This window comes from Aethalodelphis obliquidens, unplaced genomic scaffold (assembly GCF_003676395.1).
Source record: "Aethalodelphis obliquidens isolate GAN/ISIS:26980383/991018 unplaced genomic scaffold, ASM367639v1 scaffold28, whole genome shotgun sequence".
Lineage (NCBI taxonomy): Eukaryota > Metazoa > Chordata > Mammalia > Artiodactyla > Delphinidae > Aethalodelphis > Aethalodelphis obliquidens.
Genome location: NW_020837972.1, coordinates 8008268 through 8035608, shown reverse-complemented (window position 1 = coordinate 8035608; position 27341 = coordinate 8008268). Strand labels below are relative to the sequence as shown.

At 49.3% G+C, this 27341-nt stretch overlaps 1 protein-coding gene and 1 pseudogene across 6 annotated transcripts in view; one reads left to right on the top strand and one right to left on the bottom strand.

Moving 5' to 3' along the window:
- Positions 1–18991, bottom strand: part of PXN (paxillin) — a 45188-nt gene extending 26197 nt beyond the window's left edge. For 2 of the 5 annotated variants that reach the window (XM_027124575.1, XM_027124576.1), the window contains exon 1: positions 18864–18991. In XM_027124575.1, coding sequence (XP_026980376.1) covers positions 18864–18876 — 13 coding nt within the window. In that variant the 5' untranslated portion in view covers positions 18877–18991. The remainder of the gene's footprint in view (positions 1–18863) is intronic. The other 3 variants (XM_027124580.1, XM_027124581.1, XM_027124582.1) reach the window with 2 other exon arrangements.
- A 3217-nt stretch (positions 18992–22208) lies between these two features.
- Positions 22209–23171, top strand: LOC113630044 (40S ribosomal protein SA-like; annotated as a pseudogene). The gene has a single exon (XR_003436805.1). The product of XR_003436805.1 is annotated as a 40S ribosomal protein SA-like (transcript).
- The last annotated feature ends 4170 nt before the right edge of the window (positions 23172–27341 follow it).

Below are 27341 nucleotides of genomic sequence, written 5' to 3'. Positions count from 1 at the left end.
AGGAGAAGCAGGGCCTCGGGGAAGAAGGCGCACAGGAGAGTCAGGGTGACAAGGGCAGCGATCCAGGACAGGCAGAGCCACGGGGCTACCCAAGCCCAAGGACCTTTCTTTTCCCCTGGGCAAGCCACCTCTGAATCTCTCCGGGGCCCAGGAAGCAGAGGTTTGGGGAACGATACAGTGCTGCCACTCCTGTGTGCTCTGGCCCGGGTGTGGGGAAGCTGTGAACTACATGTAGCCGGCTCTGGAATTCTCAGAGTGCTCACCCCTCCCTCAGCCCACTCCCGCGGTGCCCAAGTCCAGCCCTGAAATCCAAATACAAAGCTGCCTCCATCCCCTGACAGCCCCCCTCCGGAAGAGGGGTAAAGTCAAGCGTGTTATCACAGGAACCAGGTCCTTCCTGTCACACAAGCATACAGGCTCACCACTGGGGCCAGCGGGCCCAGGACACAATCTCAGGCCCCAAACTCTTGTGGAAATGCCCTTCAGAACTGGCCCAGGGCTCCACCGCAGCTGAGCCGAGGAAGAATTTGCACTGACAGAGCTCAACACCTAAGTGGAGGATAACAGAAGCCCCAGAGGCTGGCCCCACCTCAACTGCCATACCAAGGCCACCCAAAAAGGTCATTCCACTGGGGAAACAAAGGCTAGCGACTGTCCGTGGCCTTGTTGCTCAGGCTAAGTTTGATGAGTCTGTAAGATCCTGTTGGGACAACACACGGTGCCACAGCAGAGCCCATGAACTTATTAGCACATACACACAAAAGCCTCCTCCCTCCAGGCCTTTGCACATGCTGTGCCGTCCACTCTCCTGTCTTCTTTTCCAGGCTAAATCCTTTCTTATCCCTTGAGACTCATCACAGTTCAGTTTCCTTTTCTGCAACACGAGTATAAAAAGGATCCGTTCTACCTACCTAAATAAATAGGAACGCGTGGTTTCTATGCTGGGGGGGGGTCTCTTCTGTAAGAGATTTCCAAATCTTATTATGGAAAATAAACATTTTGGAGGGGGCGGGGATTCCAGCTTTTTTATTTTTCTCCTTTTACACAAAATAAAGGAGAAATAATACAGGATTAAAACTGCAAAAGTAGTTAATTGGTAGAACACATATACACAAAAAAAATCCAAAAAAAAAAAAAATCCAGATAGGAAGAAAAGCCTGCTTACAATGAGGAAACACACATAAATTAAGGTAGTTTGGGGACTTCCCTGGCACTCCAGTGGTTAGGACTCCACGTTCCCGATGCAGGGGGTACGGGTTCGAGCCCTGGTTGGGGAACTAAGATCCCTCATGCTGCATGGTGTGGCCAAAAAAAAAAAAAAGGCAAACATATGCTACATGGGTGACACTGTTTATAGCAACATTGAAAGGGAGAAGACAACACTTATTTAGGGACAGATACACCACAATGTACAGGTTTTACAGCATTTTCTGTTAAGAGATTCCCAAATCTTATTATGGAAATCCTTATGATTTATATAAAGGATGAAAGTGTGGGGCTTTTCTAAATGTCAAGACTCCAGTTAAAATAAGCACACATCAAAGAGTCAGCTTAGGGTACCATTTCCTCCAGGAAGCCCTCCCTGACCACATTCCTGGCACAGGGCTCCAGGTCCCTTTCCTTTGAGTTCCCAAAGCACTGTGCACATCCCCTATGACAGCACATATCAAACCAGTAGGAACTGTCTGCCTGAGTGCCTCTGTCCCACCAGCTTGTGACAGCTCATTAAGGGCAGGGAGTCTGTCTCCATCCATCTTTACCTCCTTGCATCGAGCAGAGCCCAGCCCCACCAAGCCCATCTGTTGCTGAGACCTGCTCACCACTGCAGTCCATGCCATTCCGGGCTTCTGTGAGCGCTCAGTACATGCCAAGCACCATGTGGGCGAGCAACACATAAGCACAGGGCCCCAGCCCTCCCTCCTCTTCTATCCCAGGAAATTTCCCTCTACTGTGATCTAGTTACCTCTCCAACCGGCACCACTCCTGCCCTTTAAAGAAAAAAAAAATCAAAGGAACACTGCACAAGACTTTGTGGCCTGAGCAGAGCAGCCCCTGGTGGTACATAAGGTTTCAACTCACTGTGTGGCCTGTCTGGCTTCCTCTGTGGGTGGGGGAGGGCAGGTCAGGGAAGGGGGCTGGCTCACAAGAGTGAGGCAGCTGGCGGGAATCTGGTACCCGGGCAGCCAGGCCCTGGGGCTGGTGGCACTTTCACTTGGACCTGGAGGGGGAGGAGGAGGGCAAGGAGGAACAGGGAGAAATGCAGCCCCAGCATCCTGCAGATTGGATCCTCTCACACCTCTCCCTGTGGGGCAGAGGAGCAGGAGATGGGAGCTGGAATGTGTGGATTTTCTGAACCCTGGACCACTGGAATGTGTTAGCAACACCAGCCATGGGGCTCTGTAGTTGAAGCAGCTGGTAGCATCATTGATTATCACCACCAAGCCACAGATGAGACAGCCAAAAAGCACGCACGGATTAGCGATGCAGAGGGAAGCTCCACAGGCAGGGGAAACTCGCCAGGAAAAGAAAGAGGACGACAAGTTTTTGGATGAGAAGCTGAAAGAGAGAGGAAGGGAAAAAAATAATGTTTTGCAAACATTTTTGTTAATTTCTTCAGACTTAAAAAAAGCCCTTTTTACAAAGGAACAAAGAGTTCCAGAAATAGTAAATTTGCGGGTAAATGTAAAAGCCTAGCAACATAGTGTGGGTTTTATAATATAAGTAGAAGTAAGATTTATGACAACAATAACACAAAAGACGGGAGGGGAGAATGGGAATATCTGTACCGTTGTAAGGTTCTTACATTATATGTGAAGTGGTTTATGATTTGAAGGTAGACTGTGTTAAGTTAAACCTGTAAACCATACAGCAACCGTGAAAAAAAAATAAACCAATGAAGTATAGCCAAATAAGCCAACAGTGGAGATAAAATGGAATCTTAAAAGATACACCATGAATCCAAAAGAAGGCAGGAAAAGAAGAAAGAATAAAGAACAAATGGTAGAAACAGAAAACAAGTGGCAAGATGGTAAACTTACACCCAATTGTGTTGATAATTACTTTAAATCTTAGAAGGTCTATACACTCCAATTAAAAGGTAGAGATTGTCAGACTGGATAAAAATGCAAGATTCAAAATAAGCTGTCTAAGAAAAACACTTTAAATATAAAGACACAGATAAACAGTTCCTACCAGTTTGATAGGTATAAAACGATGGAGAAAAATATACCACACTCACACTAATATCAAGAAAGCTGGAGTGGTTCTGTGAAAATCAGACGATGTGGACTTCCAGACAGGAATATTATTAGAGATAAAGAAAGACACTTCATAATGATAAGAAGTCAATTCGTCATGAACATGTAATAGTCCTAAAGACATACACATCCAATAACTGAGCTTCAAACCAGATAAAGCTAAAATCGACAGAAATGAAAGGAAAGACAGACAAATCCACAATCGTAGCTGGAGAGTTCAACTCTCTAATTGACAAAGCTCAGTAACTGAGAAAAAAAAACTTTCAAAAGGAAGCCGAAGGAAGATATAATCAAATAACCCGAAAGTTGTAGAGCAGCAGGACAGAGAACCCACAGAGGGCTGAAGCAGAAGTGGCTGGGGCACACCAAGGAGCAGGAAAGGCTCCTCTCTTTTTTCGGGGCCCACAGACCTCGCCCAGAGGGGAGAGAGACATACCAACTGACACTATACTTCCCAGGGGTTTTCACTCCCTGACAAATCTGGGTGGGAGGGCAGTGTTCACACCTGCCATGCATCTGTTTGATTCGTTTCCTCAATCACTACACTCCCAAGCACACTGTGATACACACACACACGAAATACACACATGCACACATACCAGCCTGTCTCCCTCACCTCCTCCCTCCCCAGTGGCATCTCTGAGTGGGAATCAGAACAGTCTATAGGAATCAAAGGGGGCTGTATGGGACAGTGGCTTACAGCAGTCTCTGGATTCCAATCCCAGCTCAGCCACTTACCAACGATTCACTTCAGGCAAGTCACTTACCCTCTTCATGCTTTAGCATCTGCATCTATAAGAATACCTACTTCAAAGGGTTGTTGTGAGGAAAAAAAATATATGGTAACGCAAGTCAGGCACTTAGATCTGTGCCCGGCGCAGGGTAGATGTTATATTAATGCTGGCAACTGGTATCCCAATTATGTAAATACATACGCATTGAAGAGATTATACAGAAATGTATAAAAACAGTTACTGTGGTTATCTCTGGACGATTATCTCCCTGAGTTTTCATTATTTCCTTCTTTGTGCATCTCTGTACTTTTTAAGTTCTTGTGCAATGAATGTGTATAACACTGATAATCAGTATTAAAGAAAAGTTAAATATTAAAAGGAACATGAATATAATTAGTCCTTTTCATAGGCATTTACAACAATATAGTAAAATAAACGTTAAAAACAATGAGAAAAACTACTATACATAAAACAGATAAGCACAAGGATTTACCGTGTAGCGCAGGGAATTATACCCAAAATCTTGTAATAACCTAAATTGGAATATAATCTGCAAAAGAAACCCCAAAGAACAAAAAACTGAATCACTATGTTGTACACCTGAAACTAACACAATATTGTAAATAAACTTGAATTAAAAAAAGAGAGGGGCTTCCCTGGTGGCGCAGTGGTTGAGAGTCCGCCTGCCGATGCAGGGGACACGGGTTCGTGCCCCGGTCTGGGAAGATCCCACATGCCGCGGAGCGGCTGGGCCCGTGAGCCATGGCCGCTGAGCCTGCGCGTCCGGAGCCTGTGCTCCGCAACGGGAGAGGCCACAAAAGGGAGAGGCCCGCCGAACCAAAAAAAAAAAAAAAAAAAAAAAAAAAAAAAAAGAGAGGAAAGGACTTCCCTGGTGTTCCAGTGGTTAAGACCCCATGCTCCCAATGCAGGGGGCCCGGGTTTGATCCCTGGTCAGGGAACTAGATCCCACATACCACATCTAAGAGCCCACATGCCACAACTAAAGATCTCAAATGCCGCAACTAAAGAACCAAGTGCTGCAACTAAAGAACTGGTGTACTGCAACTAAGGAAACGGCATGCCGCAACTAAAGAACCCACATGCCCCTGTGAAGATCCCACATGCTACGTGGAAGATCCCGCACGTGGCAACAAAGATCCCACATGCCGCAACTAAGACCCGGCACAGGCAAATAAATTAATTAATTAATTAATTAAAAAAAAAAACAACGAGAGAAAAATAAACAATGAAGGGATATAAACATAAAAGATTTGAAAACAGGTATTCAGATAAATACTTGAACGAGAATGTTCATAGCAGCACTATTCACAATAGCCAAATTCTGGAAATAACCCAAATGTCCATCAACAAATGAATGGGTAAACAAAATGTGGTCTATCCATACAATGGAATATTATTCAGCCATAAAAAGGGATGAAGTACCGATACATGCTATGACATGAATGAACCTGAAAAACATTATGCTAAGTGAAATAAGCCAATCACAAAAGGCCAGGTATGGGGCTTCCCTGGTGGCGCAGTGGTTGAGAGTCCGCCTGCCGGGGACACGGGTTCGTGCCCTGGTCCGGGAAGATCCCACATGCCATGGAGCGGCTAGGCCCGTGAGCCATGGCCGCTGAGCCTGTGCATCCGGAGCCTGTGCTCCGCGACGGGAGCGGCCACAACAGTGAGAGGCCCGCATACCACAAAAAAAACCCAAAAAACAAAAACTCTACACAAAAGGCCAGGTATTGTATCATTCCACTTATATGAAATGTCCAAAATAGGCAAATCCATCGAGACAGAAAGCAGATTAGTAGCTGCCAGGGATTATGGGGAGGGAGTAAAGGGAAGTGACTGCTTAACGGATACAAGGACTCCTTTGGTGGTGATGAAAATGTTCCAAACTAGACAGAGGTGATGGTTGCACAAATTGTGAATGTCCTAAATGCCACTGAATTGTATACTTTAGAGTGGCTAATTTTATGTTATGTGAATTTCATCTTAGTTTTAAAAAAGTGAAGGGTATGTATATCACATGCATGCTTATGTATTCACAAATGTGTAGAAGATGGGTGGGTAAGATACACGGCAAACTGTTAACTACAGTTACCCCTGGTGGGGGAAGGAAGGAAGGACTTTCACTCTGTACCTTTTTCTTTTTTGTTTTTACAATAGGTATGTATCTTCTTTGACACAAAAACTTTTACAAAGTAAGTAACAATACTGGATACAAAATGGCATGAGATGGGCTTCCCTGCTGGCGCAGTGGTTGAGAGTCTGCCTGCAGATGCAGGGGACACGGGTTCGTGCCCTGGTCCAGGAAGATTCCACATGCCGCGGAGCGGCTGGGCCCGTGAGCCATGGCTGCTGAGCCTGCGCGTCCGGAGGCTGTGCTCCGCAATGGGAGAGGCCACAACAGTGAGAGGCCCGCGTACCGCAAAAACAAAAACAAAAACAAAAAAATGGCATGAGAAAGGTCTCTAGAAGAAAACAAGGCTTGAGGATACACTGTGGCAAGTGCGTGGTTCTAGAAATGAAGAAAACTAGGAAGCCGGATATTCCCAAGAAGGGCTAGAAAGAGGGAAAAAAGCACAGACTTGTTCTGCTATGAAGTGTCCCAGGCAAGTACTTTCTCCTCAGAGGGTCTCAATTTGTCGCTCTGTAAAACAGGTGGGTTGAACCTCATAAGTGATTTTCAAATGATTTTACATTTTTATTTTCAAGTTTTTGAAAAACCACAAAACCCCTTTTGCAATTGCAGTCTTCAGTGGAAGCCCAATATATAAACAGATATGAAGTGAGCAGCTCTGACTGAAGAGGTGATCGGCAGAGACCCCAACCACAGGAGTGGGTGACATCCTAAGGCCTCTTCTACTCTAAGAAAGACTGAAGTCCAGAACCACAGAGAAGGGAGGGCTGACTGGTCACACGCAACAGAACATTTGGAGGAAAAATCTCACAGGCAGTAGAAGCAGGGAGAAGAGAATGGGCAGAGCCGGGATGAAGCCCAAGCCAGTGACGAGGAAAGGAGCTGCTACCGGCAATGCCATCAACAGCCAGCAACCAGCAAGCCCAGGGTCCCCCGGGGCAGATGAGCTGTGACACCCCTGGCCCCATGCCTCTGTCCAAGATCAGGCAGATAATAGCTGTCTCCAGGTCAGAATTCCTGCTGCACTAAGGGTGAAAACAGGATGTTTTGGAACAGATAATCACAAGTGACCACAGGAAGCATGACAACCACCTCCAGGTGACACTCCTCTTCTTCCCCAGCTTGTTTCTGGCGTGGCTGCCTCAGCAGACCAGGCAAAAAGACTTCCAGTGCGGCTCTCCAAAGACAGAGAAGAGGCGGGAATTCTTGGAAATTTTAGGACAGGGCAGAAGAGACCATCTGAGGGGTTCAGACAGGGAGGAAACAAGGCCACCGAGCTATCTCAACAGCTCCCTCACCCCAAAGATGCAGCTAGGCTGACGCTCCTAAGGACGGTGAGGAAACCACACATCCACTTGTGAGGACATAGGACTTTCCAAGATGGGCAGCATGTAACCAAGCGAGCCCAGGAGGGAACCAGGTCAGGTCTCCGACGAGGCACGAGTGTAGTGTGCCAGGCGCCGTGTCCGCTCCTTCATCCCCGCCCCAGAGGAGCCAGCCCCATGCGGCTGTCCTGCAGCTCACCAGTGATGAGAACCCACCCCAGTCGGTCAGCAGAGTCCGGAGGGAGTCCACGGGGCAAATGGTAAATCCGGAGGAAACCAAGTGCAGGCTGTGGGACACTCCCATTTCCACCCAAGGAAGAGGAATATTCCTGGAAACAGAGAGCAAGGAAAAGCCTGGCCACGACTCTCTGAACCACTTCAAACCTGAATGGGGTCTGGGACTGACCCAACAGATCGGCTGCCCCTAAATGGGTACAGAGGCAGACAGGGGGCAGTCTAGGTACTGGGTCCACTCAGCTGACAAAAGCCACAGTTCACGGCCCAGAAAACCAAACTCTCCCTTGTTCTACTGCTACTAGGAACCTCACTGGCCTAGACCCATCCTGGGAGGTTTTGTAGATGTCACAGACCATCCTTTACAGCTTGCCTTGGCCAGAGGAAGGCCTGCGAGTTCTGGGAGAAGCCCTGCACTGATCCAAGAGCAGCTCTCTGGCCGCTCTCAAATTTTAGTCTTAGATGAGCAATCAGTATAAACCAAGCCACCAAACAACGTCCTCCTCCACCGCTTCCTCCTCAAAGCCACGGAAGAGGCTCAGGGGAAGCGAGATGTCACACAATCAAAATCCAACTTAACACCACCAGCACCAGAACATGACTATTTCACCTGCAGAGCAGAGCCCCAAACACTCGTCCTCACCCCACAGGGACACGAAGGGTCCCAAATCGCATTCTCCGGGGAGCTAACAGAGCTCAGAATCCTCCCCCAGGCCCAGCTAAATGGCCATCCAGGTACATGTGCTCTAAATGCCCGCCACCAAGGCCACAGCAGACACAGGCAGCAGAGTTGTCAGGTGGAAAGGTGACAGAGAAAGCCAACCCCCCCCCAGAGCAATGTCTAGATTATTCCAGGGAATAATAATGATAATCGTTACCGTTTATTGAGTACTTTATAGCATTTCAGGAAATGCGCCTGTTTCACAGATGAGGGGGCTGAGGCTCAGGGTATAAGGTGACCTGTCAAGGTCACACAGTTGGCAAGTGGCAGCACGGATACAGACCCAGGAGAGGAGGGGCTGATAGGCGAGCCTGTGTTCTTTCTGTGGCACTACACTGCCTCCCCACCTGCCTGGAACCCAGAGGGTTTCTGGCTCAGATTCTCCAACGGAGGAAGTAGTTTGCTGGAGGTTCAGCATCATGATGGGTGTCTGCAGTTCATACTCATTTAATCATCAGCCACCTTCAAATATTTATTAAGCAACTGCAGAGAGAACCAAGCCATACTCGGAGGTTAGAGACACTTGAACAGCAGGTAAGATCCCTGTCTTCAATGGGCTTACAGGGCAGAGGGGGAGACAAAAGGAAAAAAGCCCAGTGTACACAGATCTGTGAAGTTACAGTGAAGCGGGAGGGTCAAGAGGTTGGCTAGTTTTAACTGGAAAAAAAACCTTCTCAAGAAGGTGACTGCAGCTGAGACCTTAAGGGCTGAGAGTGAAAGGAGACGGACAGGTCAGGAGGCTATTTTCTGCAACATGGACAAGGGTCCAGACTTCGGGCAGAGCTAAGTGCTTGGAGTGGTCAGAAGTCAAATCTAACTCAGAGAATGCAGTTCAAGAAGCCCCCTAGACTTGGCAACTGTGTGTTTGTCGTAAATGCAGGGCAGAAAGAAAGCATTTTTAGAACCTTCCAAAGTGGGCCCGCTGCAGGCAACAGAGAGGGCCGATGCAAGGGCGGGAGCTGTCGAATTCAACAAACCAGTGCCATGAAGGATGGGCGTCCAGTGTAGCCGACTTTGATTTTTCGAAAGAAATAACATACGGATTTTTGGGTGCAATCTCCTGATACTTTAAATACTGGCAACTAATTCGGAATTTTTGTTTTGTTTTGTTTTGTTTGTTTTTTGGGGTTTTTTTGTGGTACGTGGGCCTCTCACTGCTGTGGCCTCTCCTGTTGCAGAGCACAGGCTCTGGACGCGCAGGCTCAGCGGCCATGGCTCACGGGCCCAGCCGCTCCACGGCATGTGGGATCTTCCCAGACCGGGACACGAACCCGTGTCCCCTGCATCGGCAGGCGGACTCTCAACCACTGCACCACCAGGGAAGCCCCGGAATATTTTTAAATACCACGCAGGCCAAGTAACACGGGTCTGCAGGCCAAATCCAACCTGCAAATTCCCATCTCTGCGTTAAGGTTTCCAACATGAAGAACGAAAAAGAGAAGGGGGTTGGGCACTCAAAGACCTAAGATCAAGTTTTTACTACATTATCTGTGGTGACACTGGGTGTGACCCTTTCCTCTATGTGCCCTGAGCTGCAGTTTAGCTTCCTCATCTGTAAAATGGAGGAAGCTACCACATACTCCAAAGGGCTGTTGTCAGAATCATCAACAATGACGAAGCACGTGAACATGTTTCCTAAACCTTAAAATGTTGCAGAAATGGGGCTTCCCTGGTGGCGCAGTGGTTAAGAATCCCCCTGCCAATGCAGGGACACAGGTTTGAGCCGCGGTCCAGGAAGATCCCACATGCTGCGGAGCAACTAAGCCCGCGAGCCACAACTACTGAGCCTGTGCTCTAGAGCCTGCGAGCCACAACTACTGAGCCTGTGTGCCACAACTACTGAAGCCCGTGAGCCTAGAGCCCATGCTCCGCATAGAGAAAAGCCACCACAATGAGAAGTCTGCACACCGCAATGAAGAGTAGCCCCTGTTCACTGCAACTAGAGAAAGCCCGGCACAGCAATGAAGACCCAATGTAGCCAAAAATAAATAAATAAAATAAATAAATTTTAAACTGTTGCAGAAATGGTTTAACACAGGCCAAGAGAAGGGAAGGGGTAATAACAGAGAGAGCAGACAACAAATGAGGCTGTGAAGAGAGAGTGAGAAGGAAATGAGCTGGGTCTTTGCTGGCGTGCAGACCGGAAGAATCTGGACAATAGAATCCACGTCAGGGGTGGAAATATAAATTTAGGAGTTGCCAACACACCAGTGATAAAAGAGGTCACGCAAGTAGATAAATTTACCTGGGTACCTAGGAGAGAAACAGGGAGCCCAGAAAAAACCTTTGGGAAAATGCAATGTTGCGCCCCACAAAGGGATCAGAGAAAGAGGAGGGGAAGGAAGCAGGGGGTTCTGCAGAGAAGCAGGTTTTAAGGAAGGGAGGGGAAATATGGCTGCTACAGAGTGAGATGCATTCTTAGCAAAAAAGAAAACGTGGAAGAACGGCCCAGGCTGCATTCAAAACAGAAAAAGGAGCAGGCTAAAGAAGTTAGCAGGGGCAGACGGGGTGGAAAGGAAACCAGAAGGAAAGGGGATCCAGGTGTATCTGCGGATGGGTCACATTAGACCACGGATATCAACACTGATGGGAGATGCTGGCGGGGTAAGGGGGGCGCGCGGGGAGTTACAGGAGGTGTTGAGGTGGAAAAAAGGGGACACAGCAAATAGCAGACCGTCCTGGAGGGTCTGTCTGCTGTGTGCTGAGCGCTCCCACGTCCGCATCACGAGGCCTCCTGACAACGAGGGAGGCAGCAGCTCCAGGCTCAGTTCACAGCCCACTTGCAGCAGGGTCTTTCTGTTGTTGCAAGAGGCCTGAGTGTCCATGGCTCATTCAAAAAGGCTCCCAGACTGGCGTCCAGGAGAGTCGAGCCGAGCCGTCTGAGGATCCTTGCGCTGAACCGAGAGGAGATCCCCGGAGGCCTCTGCCTACCTTACTCATGCTAGCTCACCCTGGGTTCCACTCTTTCAAACGGCTGCAAGTGTGTGACTCGTTCTCTCCAACAAGAAAACAGAACAGAACATGGCTGTTTCTGCCAAGAGAGTTCTGAATAAGCTGCATTCCATTTCATTAAAACAATTACCTGAGTCCCAGCCAAGAATTACATAAAGCTTCCTCCGAGCACCACCCCTCCCCACCCCCACCCCCATAAAGCACACATCATCCTGCTCCTCAAACAGGCAGTCAGGCTGGACACGGCTCTGAGACCTCCCTAGGACGACCCCACGATCATGACCCAGCGTCCAGCCTCTGTATCCTTGCTTGCTGACAGACAGAAGTGAAGCTCACAGAAGACCCTCGGGCGAAGCACTCCCCTTACGAGGGCCGACTGGCTGCCCAAAATGCTTCTAGTAGGCACCAGGGCCCTCAAAGCCAAGGGGGCCACTGGTGCCGGAACCCAGCTATTTCTCCCAAACAGATGGGAGGCCTGGTGCACAGGATTTGAGTCTGCAAACCAAGACAAGAGAGACCTGGGAGTGGGGATTCCAGGAGAGGGAGCCTCAAGTCTGGAGAACTGGACAGCCAGCGGAGCTGCAAGCAAGAGCCTAGGGCCACTCCGGCCTCCGCTGCCCACAGGCTAATGGTGTTCCTTTGGCCACAGATAGGAGGTTCGTGATGTGAAGCAAATGGCATTTCGTCCCCTCCCCCAGTCTCCAGCTGCCCAGAGGCTGCTCTCTGCCTTTTGTAAAGCATTGCTCTGCATCCCACCCAGGCAACCCCTTCCAAACTCCAACCAGAGCCCAGCATCTCCCTTGCCCCGACACTGGTCCGGTTAACATCACCATACCCAAAATAACCCCAGAGGCTCCCTCCACACCAGGGAAGCTCACTGTCTCTGCCTGGCCCTGTCCTTTTTTCTGCATGGGTCACAACATGCCCCCAACCCCAGCTGAGAGTCACCAGTCACCACCATCCCAGAACCACTTGGCTCCTGTCTCTGCCCACCCAGGGAGGCCGAGAGTCACTCAGGTCAACCACAGGTAGTCACTTATGAGCACCCCTAACCGAAAAACTCCAAGCCCACTATGGAAAAGCAAGGTTTTCTTACTTTTTTCCCAGCTTTTTACCATGAAAATGTCTAAACATACAGAGAAGTTGAAAGGCCATTGCAATGAGCACCCATATACCCTCTACCTAGATTCAGTCACAGTTAATGTTTTTGCCACTTTTTTGTACACACTTGTACAAATTCTTTCTCCTTCTCTCTCTCGACATATATACACAGTATATACACATATACCCCTTTCTTTTTTTTTTACTACATCATTTAAAACTAAGTTGCAGACATCATGATATTTCACTCCCAAATACTTTCACATGCACCTAAGTAACAATGTTCTCCCGTAAAACCACAATACCACAATCACACAAGAAATCAGCATTAAAAGGCCATCTTTAAGGGAAAATTTGGCCACTGGGGCTCTGCTGGGCCTGGCCAACCACATATTCTGCCTGTCACTGGCCTAGCATCCAAGGCCTCCCTAGAGAGGCCAGCCCTGGGCCCCACTGGTTAGGCAATCAATCCATTAGTTGGAAGACTTATCTGGATGTGAATGGACGCTTGAGGCCGGATGTGTGACTCCAACTGAAAAGGCAACGTGGACCTGGGAGGCCGTGGTGGCTCCAGGCCTATCCCAGGTCAGGAGACCATCTCTGGACAGCCCGCCCCCCCTTTATTTTTTGGCCGCACTGCCCAGCATGTGGGATCCTGATTCCGTGACCAGCAATCGAACCCAGGCCCCCTGCAGTGGAAGCGCAGAGTCCCAACCAATGGACCGCCAGGGAACTCCCCTGGATACCCCTATGAATCTGCTGGTTTGTCAAGATTTCTGGGAAAATTCAACTTCCTAATGCTTTCTCTCCCTCTCTCCCTCCCACAGGACATCCTCAATTCTCCACCTCAAAAGTTTCCTAGGACTTCCTCTTCTGGAAATGGGCAGGCTCCCAATGGCAGCCATGTGCAAACACCTGAACAAAGAAAGGAGAGTGTATGGGGTGGGGGGCACAGAGGGCTCTGATTCCAACCACAAGGAGTGAAAAGGGAGCTCAGAACCCGCCCCAGGTGCTCCGCAGCAGCTGTGCTGTAAGCTCTCAACCCTGTCTTGAGGCTAACAGATGACTGAAGAGGTAACAGGTAAGAGAGGAATGAGGTCCTCCACTGAGCAGGAGACACTGCCACAAGTGCCCAGCATCCCATCCTCAGCATGGCATCCCCAAGAACGAACAAATGAGAGGGAAGAAGTCACAGAGAACAGGAAAAAGACAGATGTGAGACACTGAACAGAGAATGTGTGTGTGGGAAGGGGCAGAGAAGATTTTTAGCATCCTAGAAGTGGAAAGCAATCAAACCAACAGGCAACCCAAGGGCTTCCCAGGTGGCACAGTGGTTAAGAATCCACCTGCCAATGCAGGGGACACGGGTTCGAGCCCTGGTCTGGGAAGATCCCACATGCCGTGGAGCAACTAAGCCCGTGCGCCACAACTACTGAGTCTGCGCTCTAGAGCCCGTAAGCCACAACTACTGAGCCCGTGTGCCACAACTACTGAAGCCCGCGCGTCTGGAGCCCATGCTCCGCAACAAGAGAAGCCACCACAATGAGAGGCCCTCGCACCGCAACAAAGAGTGGCTCCCACTTGCCGCAACTAGAGAAAGCCTGCGTGCAGCAACGAAGGCCCAACGCAGCCAAAAATAAATAAATAAATAAATAAATAAATAAATAAAATTTATAAAAAAAAAAAAGAATCCGCCTGCCAGTGCAGGGGACACGGGTTCAAGCCCTGGTCTGGGAAGATCCCACATGCCGCAGAGCAACTAGGCCCGTGCGCCACAACTACTGAGCCTGCGCTCTGGAGCCTACAAGCCACAACTACTGAGCCCATGCGCTGCAACTACTGAAGCCCACGCACCTACAGCCCGTGCTCTGTGACAAGAGAGGCCACTGCAATGAGAAGCCTGCGCACCACAACGAAAAGTAGCCCCCACTCACCATAACTAGAGAAAGCCCGCGTGCAGCAACGAAGACCCAATGCAGCCAAAAATAAAAATAAATAAAGTTTTTAAAAAAACAGGCAACTGAGATCGATCCAGTATCATGAACAGACATGTAAAAACGGTTACAAGCCCAATCTGCGTTTAAATCCCAGCTCTGCCACTCACTAGTTATAGAACTTGGGCAAGTGGGCACACCCTTTCTGTGCCTCCATTTTACCATCTGTAAAATGGGTAGTAGTAATAATAACGGAAACTGCACCTCATAGGGCCAACATGATTCAATGAAACAATGTATGTAAGGTACCCAGCACAGGGCCTGCACATAGTAAGTGCTCAATAAACATTACAGTAAGAGTTCTGCAAACACTGTAAAAAAGAAAAAGTGTTCTACAGATGGCTGTTATTATTAATGAAGGCACTGAGACCAGGACAACCCAGCGGAGGGCTGGAACGAGAGTGAAGCTGGGAGGAAGTTTTTTCAACATCTCTGGCCTTGGAACAAGGTAAAGGCCTAAGGGAAGCTTTGGAGAGTTGGCACACTCAGGAATAATGAATAAACGGGGGAGGAGGGCTGGTCAGCACATCCACAGTTAATCTGGCCTTCCACTGGCCAATGCACAGCCACCCCTGGGCAAACTGGAAGAAAAGAATACTGAGATGTTCCCTCGGGGGACTTCAAACCCACAATGGCAGGGCTCTGGCCCCCAGCGGCCTGAACATTTCCACACTAAGCTATGGCTGCCCAGCAGAAAGGGCACCTGCTTAAGAATCCAGCACTCCAGGGTCTGAATTCCAGCTCTGCACCTCACTAGCACACAACCCCGGAGAAGATCTGGCCCTGACGCAGAGCCCCACTAGGAACTCACCATCACCCCACGGGCCACGCCTGTCACAGGCCCAGCAGCTGGGTGCCCTGACCCTAGCCTAACACACAGAGGCACCACAGATGGGTGAGCCCAAAGTCCAGACTTTCCATGGAACAGAGAGGCTCCATAGCCCAGAATGCCCCAGGCAACTCCCCTGCTCCCCAGTACTCCCCCCAAGGACAATGAGGCACTGTGTTCCAGAGGGTCAAGACTGCTAAGAAGCTGCACGAAGACAGGTCCAGATTCCAGCAGCAACTGGGCATTGCCAACAGCTGGCTATTCCCCCTGCAAGGGATGGGAAAGGCAAAGCTATCAAGGCCTGAACCAGACCACCCTTTGCCACCATGACCATATGGGACGGCCCCCAGGGCAGAAATGTAAAAGGTACCTAGCAATTACTCAGGAGGCCCCATGGCTCATCCCCCTGGTTAATTACCGAGCATTTACTATCTTATTATGATGAAGATGACCAAATCTGGAATTGGATCAATCTGGGTTACAATCCCAGCGCCCCCCACTGAATTTCCCTGACTCAGATTTCTGCATCTGTAAAGCGGAGATTAAACACCTCCCTCTCGGAATGGCTGGGAAGATACCAAGGAATGCTGAGTAGGATGCCTGGCTCCCATCAAGCGCACGTGATCATTATTAGCCCCCAGCTGTGGTCACTGCCCCTACCCCCACCCCAAAGTGCACTAGACACGTGAAGGAGGGGAGAGAGAGGAGTCAGGTCCGAAAACATAATCAGAGTGCATCTCAGTGTTATGAGAACTCTGTCCAGGAAACTCCAGCCAGAACTCGAACAGGGAGAACTCCCAGCCAAACCAGCATCTAAACAGTAATGAGAAAAGCCACCAGCAGCCACCCCGCAGCACAAAGCAGAGAGAACACACACGGAAGGGCAGGACATGCTGTGTTTATGTTTTTCTGCCCAGAGAGCTATAAATTTGTAACTTATTAAACAACACACAGTGAGTTTGTCACTAACAGCTCCAGGAAGGGGAGAGTTCCCCAATTTTTTTTAAGACCAAAAAAAGTCACAGCAGAGACTCTGACCCCTCTAGACTTGCTACATGTCAAACGCCCCTGTTTCAGGGACCAAGAGGCTCACAGCTGAGAGCACTCTCAGGAGAAAAATAAAAACAAGAGGCCTGGCCTATGTGTCCAGCCTAACTAGGAAAACAGCTGACGGGCAGGGTGCTGAGCAGCCATCCAGACAGCTGATGGGGCCTGAGCCTGAGCGCAGAGGCAAATTCCTCTCTCCTCCTGCACAGCCCATTCCTCCCACCCCAGGCTCCGCTCAGCCAGGCGTGGCTGGCCCCCTGGGAGCTTAGGCCAAGGAAGCTGGGCAGCCCAGATTCAGACAACTGAGGAGCCTATGGTGGAAAGCAGCAGAAGTTACAAGTGGCAGCCATACCCCACTGCGACCCCTCCTCAGGCAGAAAGGCCTCGGGGTACACAGAGCTGCAGACCTAGGAGCTAGGGATTAGGCTTATAGCCATGATTTTGTCATTCTGTGGCTGTGCAGCCCTCGGCAAGTGAATCAACCTTTCTCAGCCTCAGTTTTCTCAATTTGTAAAAGACAGGTAGTAATGATAGCAGTGGCCCTAAGGGGCTCTCAAAAAGGGCTGCTGTGAGGACAAGATGAGTTCAGGTATGGGGAAGTACTCCTCGAACAGCAAATTTAAATTCCTACAATCCACTCTGCCAGGGCACTCTCTTTCCTTTCAGAGACGAACTCAGTTTCCTGGCCCTAAATGGAAGACTGTCAGAGGACAGGAATTCCGGGCTTCAACTGCGAACTCTAAAAAGCCTTTCTCAGTCCTTCAAACAGCAAGGGAACTGTCTAGAAGCAACAGAACCCCCATCAGCGTTTCAGAAACAGTAACTCTGCTCGCAAATTCCCACTGGGAAAGCATTGAGACTTTCAGATTCTGATTGAAAAAATATCCCCCCAGACTCCTTTCAGCTCAGTTATTTTTATGTGAAAAAAAAAAAATACCTGCCTGAAAGCCATGCCAACCTTGAGTGTGTTGGAAAAATGGGTGCCAAGCCAGACCCAAAGGCCGAACTATGCTTGGCAACCATCTCACTCTGCAAAACAGGCAGGACCGGACACCATACCCAGCTCCAGGATCTTGGGGCCAGTGGGGTGGGGAGGCACCCTGATCCCAAAAGGAAGCCTCCGGGAAGCAGTCAAGTCCCAATCCTCCTCCCTGTCCCCTTGGAAATTCAGTGCCTACAAATAGCCAGTCTTAATTTAGTGCCCTGTGTGCTCAAGGGAGGCCCATCAGTCCTGTCTGATGAATCCACCCCTCAGAGCCTGAGACAGAGAAAGCATCAGCGGTCACACAAGCCACCCACAGTCCATAGAGGGAAGACAAGGCTCCTACAGAGAAGAAACTTTTCCCCCCTCCTCAACTCCCTGGCTCAGAGGCCCTCCAGCTACAGGCGTGAAGGGGAGGGAGGGAGAGTGAATCCTCCCACTCCGGAGTTCACACCACTCAAGGCATTCCTAGAACCCTGGCACCAAGCTCCCTGGGTTTAGTGTCTGGTTCCAGGAGATACTTTCCCCTTCCCTCACACCAGATCAAGACTGGACTGAGAAGAGTAATTTGGGAGCTCCACTAACAACAAAAACAGTAAAACTCTGTTCTGGGCATCTTAACTTCCTTACCTGCGTGGCTTCCCGCAAGTTATGCTGCGGTGGGGGTGGAGGGAACGTTACCAGCCTGTACAAGTTCAAAGATGGCCATACCTTGGGGCCCACTTCCCACCTCATTCCTCTGGCATTTCACCAGAGTCTGTCTCCCCAGCTTACTCTTCTAGGACGAGGCTGATCTGTGATATAAAAGGGGAGGGGCTGGTCCACAGAGTGGCCAGGGCAGTCAGTGAAATGGACTGGGGGGATCAGTGGGACAGGAGGGAAACTTGTCTTTGTGGCAGCTCAGAAGCTCATCAGAGGCTGTGTCATCAGAGGCTTATCTCTAACTTGTGAATCTGACCTGTAAAATGAAAGGCGTCGGCTCGGTGGGGCTACCCCTGAAGTGGGGATGTCAGCCTGTGAAGGGGTGGTCCTCGAGGGGGTGGGAGCGGATCCTGGAATTGAGGGCCCAGCCTGTGAGATTAGGCAGCTGATCCCCAAGTTGGGTGTTCTATCTATGCGACCGGGGTGGGGGAAAGGTCTGTGAAGTGAGGGTCCCACAGCTGGGGAGGTGGTCAGGTCCGGGCAGTGGGGGCCCGTCCCTGAGGCGGACGGGGCGGGTCCTTGACGTGGGTCCCTGAAGAGGGTCCCTGAAGCTGCTCTGGGAGATGGGGGTGGCACCCCGAGGTCGAGGGCCCGGAGGTGGGGCTGTCCTCGAAGCGAGGGGGTGGCAGCTGTGAGGACGGTGCGGGGCTGGCCTTGGCCTGGGACTCAGGCCCAGCGCGGGATCCCGGCCCCGCAGAGCCCCGGCCGGCCGAAACCAGAGCCGGGACCCGGGCCGCCGCGGGTGGGATTCCGCCTGCCGCTCGCTCGCGCCCGCACCGGCCCGGGGCCGCGCACCCCTCGCTGCCTACTCGCTCGGCCTCCCGCTCACTCACCGAGGTCGTCCATGGCGGGGCCGCGGGCGCCGGAGGCCGGCTCGGCGTCGCGCTCGCTGCCCGTCCCGGGGCCGCTCGTCACCGCCGCGCAACTTTTCCGCCGCGAGCTTCGGCCCGGAACGGAACGCGCCGCCGCCGCGCGCGCCCGCGCCCGCCGCGCGTCCCGCCCCCAGCCGCCCCCGCGAGCACGCGCGCTCCGCCCGCGGTCGCCCCCGCGAGGCTGCTGGACCCGCCCCGTGAGCACGCTGGACCCGCCCCCGCCGCCGGCCCACGAGAGCGCGCGCAGCCTGGACGGTGGGCGCTTTTGGGCGAGGCGGCAGCGTCGCCTTGTGGCCGAGCAGGCAGGTGGGACGCTGCCAGGCCTTCAGGCCCTCTGTCAGTCTTTCTCTGTCTGAGAGTCACATGCCTGACTGGCTAACAGATCCATCTTCCTGTCTTGACATCTCACAATCCATCAGTCACTCATTCATCACATGTCTGTCCACTGGAGAGTCAGATTTATCCGTCTTTCTATCTCCTAGTAAGTCGCCTCCCAAGGGGACTCTAAATCAGTACCAGGCGAGGCCAGGAACATTTGGAGGACCTTTCCTCGGGGCGCCCTCTGGATCGATGGCAGTGAAGCTCGCAGCCCAGGCTTTGGGGCCAGATTCAATATTTTCGAGGTTATATATCCTTTAATCTTCCACATATCCATCCTCTATAGACGGAGATTTTTCCAAAACTCTGCATGGAGCAAAAAGGACCCCACCTTAGACAGTAAAGGAAAAGTTACAGGGAAGTTACACCCAGCGCTGGGCATAATTTCCTGAAACACCCCACTGCCATCCCAGACTCCAGAGGGGTTTTGCTCCCACAGAGTCAGAAATCGGGTAATAGGGGCTTCCCTGGTGGCACAGTGGTTAAGAATCCACCTGCCAATGCAGGGGACACGGGTTCAAGCCCTGTCCGGGAAGTCCCACATGCCGCAGAGCAACTAAGCCCATGTACCGCAACTACTGAGCATGCGCTCTAGAACCCATGAGCCACAACTACTGAAGCCTGTGCACCTAGAGCCTGTGCTCCACAACGAAGAGTAGCCCCCACTGGCCGCAACTAGAGAAAGCCCACGCGCAGCAACAAAGACCCAACACAGCCAAAAAAGAAAAAAGAAAAGTTCCCCTTCCCACAGAAATCCAGCCCTCAAGACCCTCTGTGTCGGGTTAGGTCCTCCAGGAAGCAGATGTTGAGATAGAGTTGGAGGAATGCCTGTGAGAGAGAAAGAGGAAGAGGCAGGACTGACAAGGAGAAACTTGGATATGACAAAGATAAGCCAACTCAATTGAGAGCCCTGGAACAAAATTTCATTAGAGGAGTCCCCAGTGGGCAGAAATGTCCAGGCCCCAATTCCCCCACCATGTTCAGCCATCAGCTGGGGATGCCCATGAAGTGTGTGGCCTTGTCCTGAAGGCCCTGCATCTGGAAGCTGTCATTTCTCAAGCTGGATGACAAGCTCTTTTTTGAAGGCAGAACCAAGTGGCTCTCCTCTGTGGATGCCACATTCTCCTCCATTAAAATTCAAGAGCTAAGACTGCTTCCCAGCTAGGCAGTCTATTACATGCCCTTCCAACACCTTCCATGTACTTCTGTGTTGTAGGCACTTCTCTCTGCTGTAATTTACATTTAGTGGTACGATTGTTTGATAAATGTCTCTCTCCCTTTCAGACTAAAAGTGCACAAGGGCAGAAACCATGTCCATTTTTGCTCATATCTGTACTTAGTCTGTGTGTTTCATGTAGTAAGCACTCAATATATATTTGCTGAATGGCTGGCAGATGTTGTGCTTGACACTTGGAACAAAGCAAACTGTAGTCCCTTTCCTCAGAAAGTTCACAGTTTAATGGAAGATTAAGATAGTGAGATCACCCATTCATTCACTCAATGATGAGATATTTATTGGCACTCCCTTCGAACAGGTCCTGTGTTGGGGCTGGTGATACAATGATGAATAAGACTGATATGGTGCCTGCCTTCTTGGGATTTAGTCCAAAAGGGCAGACAGAAGAGCAAACAGGCCTGTATGAAGGATGAATAACCTCACACCATTCCCAGCTGCCTGGAACAGTATATGCAAAGGCCTTTAGGCAAGACAGAGACCATGGTGTATTGGAAGAATTAGAAGGAAATTGCAGCATGGAATACAAGGTGAAGACTGATAATGGGGGTACAGAGCGGTTAGCAGGGGTGCCTATCCTGCATCAGACACTGGGCTAAACCTGGGAGAGGCATAAAGAAGAACCCACAGTTAGTCTAATTAACATTAAGCCCTGGAGTTTCTGGGGTGAACAATATGCTAAAACTGTAATAGGGGATATTACAACGGGGATGTAATGTCACATTTCCTCTAGAGGAGGTCAAATGCGTTCTCTTCAGAACAATAGTAACAATTATAATTGTACTATCAATATAATGAACAGGCTGTGGGCTGGGTGCTTTCCATGCTTTTTTGCATTTAATTCTGACCACAAGCCTAGGAGATGACCACTATTATCCCCTTTTTCAGTTGGAAAAGTTAAGAACAGAGAGATTGAGTTACCCAAGGTCACAGAGCTAGTAAGTGGGAAGTCTGGGATCTGAACCTGGGAATTCTTTGCTAAGGCCTGTGTGGGAAACCTGCTACTGTGCCAAGTGAAACCATTATCCTTAGACCAATCCCAGGACATACCCTTGTCCCTGTCTCAAAGGTCTCAAAACCTTTTTCAAAGCAATATTCCCTGGAGAGGAAGAACAAGACATCAATTGAGCCGTCAATTTTGCCCTTGGTGGGTGGAATTCTAAGGAGAACTCAGTCTTTGGAGTTCAGTGCTGGTGACCTTGGACACTCAGACCCCTGCTTGGGATTTCCTAATGTAAACAGCCCCAAAATACCTTTTCCTGGGACTTCCCTGGTGGTCCAGTGCTTAAGAATCCGTCTTCCAATGCAGGGGACACGGGTTCGATCCCTGGTTGGGGAACTAAGATCCCACATGCCACAGGGCAACTAAGCCTGTGTGCCACAACTACTGAGCCCGTGCTCTCTGGAGCTTGCAAGCCACAACTAGAGAGAAGCCCACAGGCCGCAACTGGAGAGAAGCCCACGTGCCGCAACGAAGAGCCCACGTGCTGCAACAAAAGATACCGTGTGCCGCAACTAAGACCTGATGCAGCCAAAAATAATCAATAAATAAAAATTTTTTAAAAAAGGATCTTAAAAAAAAAAAAAACAACTTTTCCTCCCCTCGGGGACTCCCATCCCCCAGCCATCAGACTTGGTTAACTCAAACCAGGTTTTCTCATACTTCCTAAGGATGAACTGGCATTGCCTTTCCGCGCTACCCAGACAGGGGTCCATACGGCGTTGCTCTGGATTCCCATCGTAACTTAAAGGGAAATTTTCACAATGTCCGGAGCCCTTGATGTCCAGCAAATGAAGGAGGAGGATATCCTCAAATTCCTTGCATCAGGAACCCACTTAGGTGGCACCAGCCTTGACTTCCAAATGGAACAGTACATCTACAAAGGAAAAGTGAGTGGCATCTACATCATGAATCTGAAGAGAACCTGGGAGAAGCTTCTGTTGGCAGCTCGTGCCATTGTTGCCATTGAAAACCCAGCTGATGTCAGTGTCATATCCTCCAGGAATACTGGCCAGCGAGCTGGGCTGAATTTTGCTGCTGTCACTGGAGCCACTCCTATATCTGGCCGCTTCACTCCTGGAACCTTCACTAACCAGATCCAGGCAGCCTTCTGGGAGCCAAGACTTCCGGTGGTTACTGATCCCAGGGCTGACCACCTGCCTCTCACAGAGGCCTCTTACATGAACCTGCCTGCCACTGGTCTGTGTAACAGATTCTCCTCTGCACTGTGTGGACATTGTCATCCCGTGCAATAAGGGAGCTCACTCAGTGGGTCTGATGTGGTGGATACTCACCCGGGGAAGTTCTGCACATGCGTGACACCATCTACTGTGAATACCCATGGGAGGTCATGCCTGATCTCTACTTCTACAGAGATCCTTAAGAGATTGAAAAGGAATAGCAGGCAGCAGCTGAGAAGGCTGTGACCAAGGAGGAATTTCAGGGTGAATGGACCGCCCCACCTCCTGAGTTCATTGCTACTCAATCTGAGGTGGCAGACTGGTCCGAAGGTGTGCAAGTGCCCTCTGTGCCTATTCAGCAGTCCCCCACTGAAGGCTGGTCTGCAGCTCCCACTGCTCAGGCCACTGAATGGGCAGAACAACCACTGAGTGGTCTACAGCTGTTCTTCTACAGACTCTTAAAGTGGAAATAGGTTGACGGAAAATAGTCTCAAAAAGAAAAAAAAAAGAACTGACATTGACAGGACATTGGTGGACAGCCCTGCCAAAACTGAATTCAGGATCCTCATGGTGAGAAAACAGCCTCCAAGAAAGTAGATCCTCCATGGGATCACTCCACAGCCGAATGTTCTGAGCCCTCTAGTCCATGGAATGTCAGTGTTTTCAGACATGTGCTGTTCCTTCCACCTGGATGGCTCTTGATGCCTCTTCCTGTCCCAGCCCCCAGGCCCCTCTACTTAGCAGTGTGGGGTAGAGGTTAAGTGCACAGCTCATTGGACTGACTCCACCCAGGTTCTAATGCCAGCTTTGTTCCTTGCTGGTGGTGAATCTCAGACCATTCATTCTTTGTGCCAGTTTCCTCCTCTGTAGAAAGAAGATAAATAATACCTACCTGTCAGAGTCATCATAGGATTAAACAAGATACTACACATTTACTACTTAGCATAATCCTTGTCACTAACAAGCACTTTCTAACTCAGCGCTATCCCCTAGAAACAAAATGCAAGCCACATATTAAAAATTTTTTAATTTTAAAATTAGTAATTAAATTTTTTTTAATTAGTAATTAAAAATTTTCTAGGAGCCACATTAAAAAAGATAAAAAGAAACAGTTAAAATTAATCTTAGTAGGGCTTCCCTGGTGGCGCAGTGGTTGAGAGTCCGCCTGCCGATGCGGGGGTCACGGGTTCGTGCCCCGGTCCGGGAGGATCCCACGTGCCGCGGAGCGTCTGGGCCAGTGGGCCATGGCCGCTGAGCCTGCGCGTCCGGAGCCTGTGTTCCGCGGTGGGGGGGGCCACAGCAGTGAGAGGCCCGTGTACCACAAAAAAAAAAAAAAAAAAAAAAAAATTAATCTTAGTATATTTTACCTAATCCAGTCTATCCTAAATGTTATCATTTCAACTTGTAATCAATATAAAAAATATCAATGAGATAGCTCACTTTTTTTAATAGGAAGTCTTTGAAATCATATGTGCATTTTACACTGACAGCACATTTCATTTCCACTAGCCACAGTCCAAGGGCTCAGTAGCCACATGTGGCTAGTGGCTACCACACTGGACAACTACCACACAAATGATAGCTGACATCATTATTTGGGAGGGATTTCAACCTAAAAGCCATTTCCCCAGAAAACCATTCCCTGGCCTGGTAGACTATGTCAGGGCTCCTGTTATTAAGACCTTTTTTTTAGCATCCTGAAAGCACTCCTCATAATTATACAGTTGACTCTTGAAAAACACTGGTTTGAGTGGAGTGGTTCCACCTACAAGCAGATTTTTTTTTCCATAAATTCAGATAGTACTACACAACTTATGGTTAATTGAATCTCTGAATGCAGAACTGAAGATACAGAAGGCCGACTATGGCACTTAAGCATCCAGGGATTTTGGTATATTCGGGGCTCCTGGAACCAATCGCAGATAACGAGGGACGGCTGTAATTAAATACTTCTTATGCACTCATTTGCATCTGTCCATCTCCTACCAGATTCTAGGCTTCAGGAAGGCAGAGACTAAGTCTGTCTCATTCACTGCTCTACCCCAGTACCTGACACAGGACATAGCACATAGTAGTTGCTGAATAAAAATATGTTGTGTGAATAACATTTGTTAAGTACCCATTTAATGAATTAAGTTTACCATACCACTGCACTAATTGATGTTGGGAAGAAAGAGGGGATTAAGGGGAAAAAAAGATTTGGAAGAATAAATTCCAGAGCTTACAATACAGATGTGGAAGTTTTCTTTACAAAAACAGTAGTTATTCATTGCAGAAAGAATTTTAGAAAAACAACAACAGATAAACTGAGATATAAAAATTAAAAGTATCCATAATCCCCCCCAAATTAATGACCAGTTGTAGATTCTTCTAGACCAGCCTTTTACACACACTGACACACATATTGGGAACATTTATTGTTTAGCATGTGGGAAGCAACATGTTAAGTCTTTTACATTATCATCTCATTTAATCCTCACAAAGATCCAATGGGGGTTTTATGCCTATTTTCCAGGCCAGGAAACTGAGGCTCATAAATGAAGTCACGTGCCCAAGGCCACACAAGTAAGAAGTGGCAAAGTTGGGATTCAAACCCAGGACTGTCTGACTTTACAGTCTAGGACATGGCTCCTGAAGGGGAGCTTGGGGACTGTGTCACACACCCCTTGGCAAGTTCAATTTCCCCAGAGGGCTTGGACACAATGCCTTAGGAGGCCCTGCTGTTTCTGAATTTGGGGGAAGGGCACCCCCCCACACACTCACTGTCCTGCTTAAAATCTTCCTGACACCAGAATAAAGCCCAGTGATTTTCCACCAACTCTCTTTTCTCCTTTCTCAGCTCCAGTCACAGGGAAAGACTTCAATTTTTTGGCCACACCATGCAGCTTGCCAGATCTTAGGTCCCTGACCAGGGATTGAACCCAGGCCCTCAGCAGTGAAAGCGTGGAGTCCTAACCACTGGACTGCCAGGGAATTTCTGGGAATGACTTTCAATTCCTCCAAGAGGCCACATCCTCCTGGCTCCAGAACCCTGCAGGTACTGATACCCCGGCTAAAAGGCATCCTGTCCTCTTTCTCTTGGTTAACTTCTCTCCTCCTTCAGTTCACAGCTCAACACCCCCTCCTCCAGGAGGCCTTCCCTGACCACCACCCAGGCTTGGATAATTGGTCCCACAACCTCCACCAAAGCATATAACTCTGTGTCAGGCACCATGGGGAGCCTTTTTCCTATATTATCTCATTTAATACCCACAAAATCTCTACAGCACTGGCACATTGGAATGACCTGGGAAGTTTTTATTTTATTTTATTTTTTTGGCTGCGTTGGGTCATCGTTGTTGCTCGGGCTTTCTCTATTTGTATTGAGCGGTTGCTACCCTTCATTGCCATGCACAGTCTTCTCATCGTGGTAACTTCTCTTGTTGCGGAGCACGGGCTCTAGGCACGCGGGCTTCAGCAGTTGTGGTGCATGGGCTTAATTGCTCTGCGGCATGTGGGATCTTCCCAGACCAGGGATTGAACCCGTGTTCCCTGCATTGGCAGGTGGATTTTTTTTTTTTAACATCTTTATTGGAGTATAATTGCTTTACAATGGTGTGTTAGTTTCTGCTGTATAACAAAGTGAATCAGCTATACATATACATATATCCCCATATCTCCTCCCTCTTGCGTCTTCATCCTCCCTATCCCACCCCTCTAGGTGATCACAAAGCACCGAGCTGATCTCCCTGTGCTATGCGCTGCTTCCCACTAGCTATCTATTTTACATTTGGTAGTGTATATATGTCCAGGCCACTCTCTCACTTTGTCCCAGCTTACCCTTCCCCCTCCCCGTGTCCTCATGTCCATTCTCTACGTCTGCATCTTTATTCCTGTCCTGCCCCTAGGTTCTTCAGAACCTTTTTTTTTTAGATTCCTTATATGTGTTAGCATATGGTATTTCTTTTTCTCTTTCTAACTTCACTCTGTATGACAGACTCTAGGTCCATCTACCTCACTACAAATAACTCAATTTTGTTTCTTTTTATGGCTGAGTAATATTCCATTGTATATATGTGCCACATCTTCTTTATCCATTCATCTGTTGTTGGAAACTTAGGTTGCTTCCATGTTCTGGTTATTGTAAATAGTGCTGCAATGAACATTGTGGTACATGTCTCTTTTTGAATTATGGTTTTCTCCGGGTATATGCCCAATAGTGGGATTGTTGGGTCATATGGTAGTTCTATTTTTAGTTTTTTAAGGAATCTCCATACTGTTCTCCATAGTAGCTGTATCAATTTACATTCTCACCAACAGTGCAAGAGGGTTCCCTTTTCTCCAGACCCTCTCCAGCATTTATTGTTTGTAGATTTTTTTTAAATAAATTTATTTATTTTTGGCTGTGTTGGGTCTTCGTTTCTGTGTGAGGGCTTTCTCTAGTTGTGGCAAGCAGGGGCCACTCTTCATCACGGTGCGCGGGCCTCTCACTGTCGCGGCCTCTCTTGTTGCGGAGAACAGGCTCCAGACGCGCAGGCTCAGTAGTTGTGGCTCACGGGCCTAGTTGCTCCGCGGCATGTGGGATCCTCCCAGACCAGGGCTCAAACCCATATCCCCTGCATTGGCAGGCAGATTCTCAACGACTGCGCCACCAGGGAAGCCCTGTT